At 38.1% G+C, this 10082-nt stretch overlaps 2 protein-coding genes across 10 annotated transcripts in view; both read left to right on the top strand.

The window, feature by feature from the left end:
• The first annotated feature begins 461 nt into the window (after positions 1 to 461).
• Positions 462 to 4605, top strand: LPXK (tetraacyldisaccharide 4'-kinase family protein). Of its 9 annotated transcripts, none has more exons than XM_088964484.1 (9): positions 462 to 785; positions 899 to 1022; positions 1205 to 1441; positions 1544 to 1693; positions 1934 to 2143; positions 3551 to 3610; positions 3817 to 3897; positions 4049 to 4202; positions 4318 to 4605. In XM_088964484.1, exons 1-8 carry the CDS (start codon positions 607 to 609, stop codon positions 4199 to 4201), a joined length of 1194 nt encoding a protein of 397 aa, XP_088820610.1. In that variant the 5' UTR covers positions 462 to 606; the 3' UTR covers position 4202; positions 4318 to 4605. The 9 variants fall into 9 exon arrangements, with proteins under 9 accessions (XP_088820610.1, XP_088820609.1, XP_088820615.1 ...); XM_088964483.1 differs by having other exon boundaries at positions 471 to 785; positions 4314 to 4605; XM_088964481.1 differs by having other exon boundaries at positions 477 to 785; positions 1202 to 1441; positions 4314 to 4605.
• Positions 4606 to 6124: 1519 nt separating this feature from the next.
• Positions 6125 to 10082, top strand: part of ADT1 (arogenate dehydratase 1) — a 32428-nt gene continuing 28470 nt past the window's right edge. Inside the window, exons 1-6 of the mRNA XM_088964477.1 lie at positions 6125 to 6894; positions 8389 to 8456; positions 8541 to 8633; positions 8715 to 8915; positions 9227 to 9307; positions 9397 to 9492. Of these exons, the coding sequence (XP_088820603.1) occupies positions 6627 to 6894; positions 8389 to 8456; positions 8541 to 8633; positions 8715 to 8915; positions 9227 to 9307; positions 9397 to 9492 (807 nt within the window). The 5' untranslated portion in view covers positions 6125 to 6626. The remainder of the gene's footprint in view (positions 6895 to 8388; positions 8457 to 8540; positions 8634 to 8714; positions 8916 to 9226; positions 9308 to 9396; positions 9493 to 10082) is intronic.

Here is a 10082-nt window from a genome sequence, read left to right as displayed (position 1 = left end):
TTTAGTCTGTTCCATATCTTATTTTATTTTATTTATACTGCAATAAAACAGGTAAAATTTGAAATAAAAATAAATAAGAAATCGCACTACTGTACCTTTGCATCAGTATAAATTTATTTGCAGTGCAACCACAGCCTAATGGTAAGGGGTATATAATTGGGTCAGTATCAATGGTTTGGAGAACAGAAACTGATGGATTGATTCCGGTTCCTGATATATTTTCCCCATTATTATCGATTTATTATAATTGGGTCAGACCCGATTGTCATGTAAACCATCGGTTCGGGTTTGGGTGCCCAAAATTATATGCCTTGGCTCCGATGCTGGGACCGACCCGTCGACGGCCCTAAAAATAAACAAATCAAAATTGAGTGACACTTGTGTGAACCGATCCGATCTGTTTCCTGACGGATTTTCCTAACCGGGCCAACTAGAAGTATTCATTCACGGATGCAGCCGAAAACGCAAAAAGTGCAAGAGGGATAACAAGCTCAGTTTTCCGGTTTCCAGGTAGGCTACTAGCCTACTACGCTTGTAATTTGGCGGGTGCAGGTTTGCTCTTTCACCAGCCTTCCTCCCGCCATTCCTCTGATCCCCAAAAACAGAATGGAAAATTTGAGAAGATTGGTGGGTGAAATAGCTCAGACCAGACGCCAAGACCTTCCCAAATTCTCCCCGCTTCAACGCTCTCTCATTCCCTTACTATCTTTCTCCTCCGTTATCTACGGCTTCGCCCTCTTCGTGCGTCACCAACTCTACTACTTCGGGTTCTTTCACAGACACAGGTAATACTCCTCCTTTCCCTAGTATCTACTCATGCTCTTTCCCCCTCTCGCTTCCCGTCATTCTTTGCAATCCCAAATCAATCGGTGAAATAAAATCTCTCATGCTTTGATAGGCTGCCCGTGCCGGTGATTAGCGTTGGGAATCTTACTTGGGGAGGAAATGGAAAGACACCAATGGTCGAATTTATCGCTCACTGGTTTATTAAATCCGGAGTTTCCCCTCTCATTCTTACCAGGGCAAGACTTTTTGACAATATCAATTCCTTGTTCCCATAAACTTGTTTTAGAGACGTTACTAGAGTTTTGGTAGCAACTTTTGAGTCGCCTAGTCATAGTTTTTTCTTCGTTAGCGATGCGGTTGGAGTGATGGGAAATACGGATTTAAGACGATTTCTTTTTCTTTTTCTTTTTTTTAGCAGGGTTATGCTGGTAGGGATGAAGCTAAGATGCTCCAACGGCATCTCATTGGAACACCTGCAAAGATTGGTATAGGTGCAAATCGGATTGCAATTGCAGCTTGCTTTTTCGGCAGATACGGTTACTTGGATTCCCGTAGTAGAAAGGAATGCTTCGATAGACTTCATACCGACCTAAATGTGGAAATGAGGTCCAATACAGATAAAATTGGCGCTGTGATCCTGGATGATGGACTGCAGGTAATATAAATAAACGTTTTAATTTTCGAACTCCTTTAAATATTTCAATCTCGCACAGAAGCATGATCTGCTGTTGGTATCTTACGCTTGCTTGGGAGGCAGCATTGGCGCTTACATCGGGACCTAGAGATTTTAATGGTAAACGGGATGATGCCGTGGGGAAATGGTCAATTACTTCCACTGGGACCTTTAAGGGAACCATTGAGTGCGCTTAGTCGAGCAGATGTTGCCGTTATCCATAATGCTGAAATGGTATAGAATAACAGGAACCCACATCTCATTCTCAGTTTTGGTTGGATTTGAGCTGGCTTATGCCAAGATATTTATCTTTTTGTACTGGGGTTTCTAGAGTGTAAGCATTTCTGATTTGGTGTATTGTTTTCTGGGTCGGATTAATTATTTTGTTCTTTATATCAAGACTATCGAGAAATGATGCAGAACAAAAGGCAACGGATAAAAGTCTTTTTTTTTTTTCATTTAATTCTGGTGCAGGTACCTAGTAGGGAACTTAAAGACATTGAGTTAATGATACGAGAAGTCAAGAAGAATCTTCCTATTTTCCTTACTAAATTGGCCCCCTCATATTTCTTTGAAGTCAAGAACTACTGTTCTAAATTGCCATTAACGGTGGTGTCTCATATGGCTGTTTTTTGTGTCTCTGCCATTGGTTTTGCAAGTGCCTTTGTACAGGAAATCGAGAAGGTATTCCTCTTCATTTCCATTTTATGGCCAATGCACTTTATATGAAATGCTAGATGCATTAAAGTATTGATCTTCTGCAGAAACAATGAGTTTGATCATGTAATTATATTACGACCATTTTTATTTCTTAAAAAGCAGTATTGACTGATCTTAGGACATATGGTAGAAAAGGAGTGGTGTTAAAACTCAGTTTCTGAAATTACATGCAGTGAATGTTGTTCAATTGCATGCAGTCCAACCAGGATAGACAGGGAACCTTTCCAGGGAAGATACACTGAATGATCCCTGAAATGAACATGCATGGCTCTTGTTGGAGTTATAGCCTTTTCCAAATTTGTTCTTCTTGAGGGTCTTACATAGGTATGCAGGACAGTTTGCATAAGTTAAGAGATTATTGCTATTTTGATCACATTGATAACAAAGAAGGATGATTAACTTGAGACACATTAGGTATATAAGTTGTGGAGATAGTTTAGATAAAACATCAGCAAATTAGTAGTATTGAGGATCAGCCAATTTGGGTAGAGCTGAATCTAAATGTTGTCCAGGTAAGTATCTTGTTAGAGTATGGTAATGAATCTTGTAAGCCATCCCCAGGGTGGTGGACCTGGTGTTGAAGGTAGGTCCCCAATTGATTAGGGTAAAAACACAATTCATTTCTAGATAAAAAGTTCATAGATTAGCCTTTTTTAGCAAAAAGGAGCTTATTTTTTGTTTATCCTTTTTCTTCACTTGGATCTTTTTCCAACCTTGAGCACATGTGATACATCTGTAGTCAGTTAAGTGAAACCTAAGCTGAGAAATGATCTAATCATGAAGATAAACTTAATGGCAAAGGTCATAGTGCCAAGAATTGTATACATTACAGTTTGGTATTTTTTTTTTTTTGCATCTTCCATTTTCGATATCTGATAGAAGGTTAGAGAGATCCTAATTTGAATTGCTTGCCCTTTCTGAGTGGGGGTCCTCTTTATATATTGTATTCCATTCATTAATGTTTGTCAATTTTATTAAGTACACAACAAGAGTCAGGGAAGTGAGACTTCGAAATAGTTCACTCCTATCTACTTTCTTCTTTCCATGTTGGAGACACTGGAAGGGACATATACATCAGTATCATTCTTCAAGGAATATTCACTCAACAGAAGGGTACACTATCATTTATTCTTGATGTTGATAACGCATAAAATGGGGAATATGATATTATGCCATTCCTAATCCTTTAAAATAGAGAATTCTTTTTTCATATATTGTTTTCCTTTATAAATATAGTTTACCTTGTTTTCGTTGGATGATCTCCTTTGTTTCCCCTCCCTTCTGCATATCTCATTACACTTCTCAATTAAAATTGCTTTCATATAAATTCAGAACAAAGGACCATTCTAATGGTGGAATAACTTGCTGCAGATGGGACCTTTGTATGTTGATCGGCTAGACTTCAGTGATCATCATTGGTTTCAATATAAGGTGAGAAAATTTCTCAACCTATCTTGCTTTCACTAGGCACTTCCCATATATATTGCATGCTTAAATTCATTAGAAGGGAATCCTAACAGTTTGCATTTAATGTATAAATTGCATAAAAGGAATAGCAGTTGTTGCTTGTTCTAATTTGAATAGCCCGTTTATTTAATGTATGACATTTGATAATGCTGTTTTATTTATCATTATAGGACATCGTGATGATGAAACAGAGACTTAGAAAACTTCAGGATGAATTTGGTGCCATGCCAATTGTTGTGGTGACAGAAAAGGTTAGTTGTTGGATCATGGTTGCCGGTTTAAGATGTGAAACATATGTAACTACATCTAACATGGTTGGTCTGTGTTGGAAAATAGAGGTTCCACGTTCCACCTTGATGTTTTGATGAGTTTTCACACTTCTGGCCTCTTTTATATAAGCAGGATTATGATCGAGACCCATTAATTCTAAGACATATGGATCCTTACAAGGTTCTGGTACTCTGCTGCCAATTGCAAATTGTGCCTTCTGGAGGGCACACGGAGAAGTGCTTCAACAAGTTGCTTAAACAGTTTATGGAGGTCAACTTTTCATGAGGTGAGCTACTTTCTTGCCACCTGCACCTTTTCAGATTAATAGTTTTTGATCCAAATGCTGTTTTACCGTATTGGGCATATTTAGGAATTGAATTGAATTCTTAATTTTTAGGCAGAAGTGAAAATATGATCTGGAATGGAGCTTCTAATAAGGGGGAGAGTGGATCTTTCAGATTTTGTGGAATGAAGAAGCGCCTTAATCAGTTAATTGTAAGTAGAGTACAAGAATGAACATTTCGGATGATTCAAAAGCCATTTCGGTGGTTTGTGTATAGTGCTTTTTCTCTTGATTAAAACTATTTTTGTAAACAGCAATACAAATCAATCCTAACTTGTTTTATTCACAGCTTATCCCCCATCCCCCAAAAAAGAAATTGTATATTCACAATGTACAGTTTTTTGAAGTACATGAGCCTGATGTATTTTGTTCCTTTAGATATGCAATAGCAATACTATTCAAAAAAGAAAAAAAAAGAAACAGATGCAAGTTACCATATATTAGTAGATGAAATAATGCCGTTTTTCAGGTTGCAAAATGCTTTGCTGAAATTTCCAATTTTCAGGTTCCATTAGGTTGTGTTTGGTTTGAAAGAAAAAGGAAACTTCTTCCTTAATAATTTCCCTTCCTTTTCCATCCTTTTTCTTTTAAACCAAACATAGCATTAAAGCGTTGGGTCATGCTAATAGAGAGTCTGGATCTTCTCCCTAGGCCCAGAGTGCTCTTCACACGTTTTAGCCGCACATCGGGAACATCTCCCATCCTTGTATGTTGTTATTCATGGGGATTGGGAAGGCGTTCCTAATTCGCTAGCACCGACCAGCCATTCCCTGGGATGTCCAATGAACTCTGGCTGGTCGTAGCAGAGCTTGGCATCAAATCCTGATTGAATCGGGAATCCCATGTTCACTGGGGTTTGAGGGGAGGGCTACCCCTTCTGTGTAGTCAATTTGCTTGTCAAAAAAGGAAAAGAGTCAATGGTTCAGCGTACTACTGGATGGATAAACCTTGAAGAACAATTCTTGCCAGTTGGCAATTGCCTTCTAGAAAAATAGAGAAAAATCTTGAACATAGAAAAGAAATAGCTTATAGAAAACCTAAAGTTTAGGCTTTAAAACAGGTGTATGACAAAAGGGGCAATTTTATGTACAGATATGTTGGCAAGATCAGGTGTAAACAGAGAGATTTTATGTATAGCAGTACTACGATGCCTTGATTTGGTGAGCATTTTTCTTTTTGTATGGCCTTTTTACTTGTTCTAATATAACTCTCTTCAAATAGACCAAAAAAATAAAAAATAAAAGGAGGCAATTTTAAAATAGAAAATAGGATAATTTAGGCAATTCAATTTTCAAAAGATGCATGGAATACTACGAAATGATCATGCATTGCTATACATCCCATAAATTCGCTGGTAACATTAAACTTTAGATTTTTTATTTTTGATTATATATAAAGAAGTATTAAACATAAAAAACATAGCAAGCGGTGAGTCAATTCCCTTGTCTGCTGAATGGAGGTTGGTGCCACTACCACCTATGTTAGTGGTACACTGCTACCGATCACCAGTTGGATTTGGTGAGTCTCGTCAAGTAGAGAGGATGCGGCCCTGGTGGTAGACTGGTAGCCAATGCTTGGGCTTTTCCCTCACCAATTCCATTGAAAATTGAATATCCAAATAACTCATTTCAGATTCATTTCGAGCTCCACTAAAATGAGGGAGGGATGAGGGATCTCCCTCCATTTCGTAGTCGGCAAGTATAATTACAGTGAAAGCCGAAAGGAGAACAAATCCGCTTCTCGGTTTTCACCACCAAGGCAACAAAAAAGTCCAATGTCATTTAAACAAATACATTGACGGCTTCATTGCTTCTCATTACAAGAAATAAAGCATTGAAATAACACTTCACCTAATCGATCAACCTGGATTTCAAACTCATTACTCCATCTCCACTCTCTCCTGTTTTCATTGCCTTCGCCGCCGCCTGACATGAAATTCTGAAATTCTCTTCTTTTGATCCCATTTCCGACCAACTGATTTATTTTATATAAGACCTCTCTCTCCTCTAACTTAAGCGGTTTTAGACTTCAGGTCGGACAGGTCAAGACCATGGATAAGTGGGTCCCTTTTTATTCCATGATCGTGCCACGTGTCCACTAGAATATCTTGCCGTTCACTTGTCCTATATTTGTGTTGCATGTTCCTTTCTCGACTTGGTCCCAAGAACACAAGAAAACATCTCTCTTCTCCCTTTCGTTCATCTGAGACAAGAAAACGTGCCGCCAGCGCTCCGCTCACCTATAATTCTCCTCTCATTCATTTCTTCCTTTTGCTCTTCCCTCGTCAATCTCTCACAGCACTTGATACTCTCAGATGTCTTGTGCGGTTTCGCTTGAAACTTCATTCTACCGAAATAACTGATTTTGATGGCTTTGAAGTCTGTTTGGGGTTGCTCTCTTCCTCACTTGGGGACGGGTGATTCTGGTTCTAGGCGTTTTGGGCTAGCTTTGAATTGGAGGAAAGAGACCGATAATTTCTGCAAATGGAAATGTAGTAGTGTTTTTGCGGGCTTGTCGGCGATTACGCCTGTTGAAGATGAGAGCCCGACGTTACCAGCGGTTGAGTTGCAGCAGTTGACTGATCAGACGGAGAATGATTCTACAAAATTAGTAAAGGATTTGAGCTCTCTTCCAAGTGGGTTATGCTTTTCCAATTTGTTCACTTTGTCATTCATTGTTATTATTACTTTCTTTTTTTTCAATAAAGATTTTTCTTAATTTCTGTAATTTCTTAATTTGACAGATAAGTTATAGAATAAGAAAATTTGGAACTTATACATGGTTAAGAAACAGCTTCATGATCTCAATTGTGAATATTTCTTGTCATACTTGGGTGAATTTTAGGTTGTCGTTGCGTTAAGAGGTCAGCTATTACTTTTTTTCGTGCATATTGGTGCCTATTCTCCTATTTTGAATTAATTCTTTTTAGGGGTTAGCTCGTCTTTGTGCTTGTGGATACATTTTTTTCTTCTTCTATTTTTGTCTTTTCTTATTTCTCCTTCGTCCGGGGATTTACCTTTACCTTTTCCTTTCTCCTGAATTAACTGTTTTAGATTCCTCCCTGTATGCAGATTCACGAATCAACCTCTCGCAATTCTCAAAGTATACATAGATAAATACTATATTATTAGTTTACTTTTGTTATTGATATTCAGCTCGTAAAAAGTTAATTTTACCGAATATGCTAATCAAACGAGATCATCTTCATTTGAGAAATAAATATGTTGTTTGTAATGGGCTTTGCATTATTCAAGAAAATTTGTTTTGTGCCTGCAACTGCATTATCTCTGTTAATCCAATCATCGGGAAATCATATGCAAGGTATTGAAGAAGGTTTGATTTTAATGGCCTCTATAATCGGCTAAGTTTTGATCTGCATGTATTTAGTTAAGTTGGGATACTAGTCCCCGATTCCCGGCTAAGGAGTCATTGTCGAAGTGCTTTTTGAGTTTATTGCGTTTAAATATCTTGCTTGAACAGAAAGTTCAGTAATGGGATTGGTAGATCTAGCTATCCCCCACCCCGTCAACCCAATAACCTCATGCTTTCTGGACTTAACTGTACCTCCTTGTAAATGAGTGTTTTGTGTTCAGTTTTCAGCTTCAGATGAAAATTTTGCTAGGTTTACTTGATGCTGGATATCCTTACATAAGTTATGTCAGACATGAAAAATTTACTCTATTTTGGTTTACTATATTTTAGATAAATACTTGCAATTTGTGCAACATTTATAGCCTCTTATCCTAAAAACTGCAAGTAGAAGATTATGTCTCATCTTGCAATTAGAAGACTGGAACTTACCTATAGAGAGGAAGCTGGTATAAGTTGTTAAGCTGAAATGATCGACTTGACCCTTGGGTCTAGTTTGGCGTAGGTTGTCTTAAAATTGGAGGTTCAAATATTCAACCATAGTCTTATAATTTCAACAGGAGTCTATGGTTTGGTAAAGCATTTTCCTGAGTCTAAGTTAGTCACACATAACTTTTGGTTGTTCCTTGTCATGTCATCATTGCCGAATCTTGCTTCAGTGCCAGTCTTTGTTTAGTTCTTTTTAAATTACTGTGATGTACATCAAGTTTTCAGAGGGTGTGTCCCATTTCATAATTCTAATATTTTGTATGAATTGTAGGGCCATTATCTGTATCTGACCTTTCTGCTTCCCCAAGTGATGGTTTGAAGGTGCGCGTAGCATATCAGGTAAAATGCTTATGTTAGTTACTTGCACCTCAATGATCCTTTTTTGCTTGTTCTTATATTGGTTATGTCAACTGATTGATGTAGGGGGTCCCAGGTGCGTTCAGTGAGGCTGCCGCTCTCAAAGCATACCCTCAATGTGAGGCTGTTCCTTGCGATCAGTTTGAAGCTGCATTCAAGGTTTAAAATTATTTTTTATAATACGATCAGACTGGTTCAGTCAACTTTGCAAGCTTTATACCATTGGTTTATGTTTCACAGGCAGTTGAACTTTGGCTGGCTGATAAAGCAGTTCTTCCCATGGAGAACTCTCTAGGTGGAAGCATTCATCGTAATTATGACCTGCTCCTACAGCATAGGCTGCACATTGTGGGTGAGGTGCAATTGGCTGTTAAGCACTGCCTTTTGGGACTGCCAGGTGTTAGAAAGGAGGACCTAAAACGTGTCTTAAGCCATCCCCAGGTTTGTTCTTTCATTTGTTAAAAGAAGGCAGGCAGTATTTACATGGTATCAACAACCATTCTCCGAGAACCTTTGTGCATACATGGTTTCAGTATCATAAAGGAGAAAGTAGTAAATATTGGCTAGGGGAAATTTTCAACTACTAGATGTTTTCTTTTGGGGGGGGGGGTGTTGAGTCTTGGCTCTTGATGTTTAGTGATGAAAAGGGTGAGTACATGTTCCACTGCATGCTAAAATCATAGAAAACAACTGTGCATACTCCACATAGATATCCAAGCTCTTCTTACAAATCAAAAGATGCTTGCTTGCAGGCACTTTCTCAATGTGAAAATAACTTGAGCAAGTTGGGTGTTGTCAGAGAAAGTGTGGATGATACTGCAGGAGCTGCTCAGGTACAGATGTCTCTTCTGCACCATATTTGAGTTTTTCTGAAGTTATCTTGGAGGTTATTGTACTTTTAAATGTGAGGACTCTGGGGCAGTTTGTAGCAGTAAATGGCTTGAGAGATACTGGAGCTGTTGCAAGTGCTCGAGCTGCAGAAATTTATGGGCTTAACATTCTTGCAGAAGGAATTCAGGTACTGATTTCTTTGGAGGTTTTTAGCACTATGCAAGTATGCATATTTTGTGAAAAAAATGACTCTCTGGCTCCACATATATTTAACTATTTACCTTGTACAAAAAGTAGCACCTGGCAACTTGTTGCACTCTGATTTACGATAACATTCTTGCCAGTAGTGTTATCATTTGTTTTCTTCAATCCTTTAGGCTGTGTTTGGGAAGAGTACAAATACAAAAATGATTGGTTCAAATACACAAGGTTCAAAGTATCGATACACCTCGATACGGCGGAAGGTGTTTACCTGTACTTTGAACCCCAAACTTACATTTGTTTTTAGTTTTTTTCAAAACCTTTTCAGAGGGGTTGGTTTAAGGCATGCCTGCCCCATGAAATGGGGTTTGACCCCAAAAGACTTGTATTTTGCATATCGATAGGCCACCGATTCGATTCAATACACCTGATATGAGACGTATCATGTCGAAATTTTGAACTTTGCAAATACAAATGTCTGGTTCAGAGAAATTAAAAGTTAGTTTAGCTTTGTAATGATAATTTTGTATTCTTGCCAAATAATTTTTAGTTGTGATAGGTACAAACATGAATCTT

The sequence above is a fragment of the Nelumbo lutea genome, chromosome 1, assembly GCF_056320005.1.
Source record: "Nelumbo lutea isolate HS-2025 chromosome 1, American lotus-T2T, whole genome shotgun sequence".
NCBI classification, from domain to species: domain Eukaryota; kingdom Viridiplantae; phylum Streptophyta; class Magnoliopsida; order Proteales; family Nelumbonaceae; genus Nelumbo; species Nelumbo lutea.
Note: the sequence above shows the minus strand (reverse complement) of the source record. Positions and strands in the feature narration are given on the sequence as shown.

Coding starts and splice junctions, on each gene's coding strand:
- LPXK (XM_088964481.1), top strand. CDS start 607: ATGGAAAATTTGAGAAGATTGGTGGGTGAAATAGCTCAGACCAGACGC. Junction 2,144..3,550: donor TTGTACAGGAAATCGAGAAG/GTATTCCTCTTC, acceptor AACTTGCTGCAG/ATGGGACCTTTGTATGTTGA. Junction 3,611..3,816: donor ATCATTGGTTTCAATATAAG/GTGAGAAAATTT, acceptor TTATCATTATAG/GACATCGTGATGATGAAACA.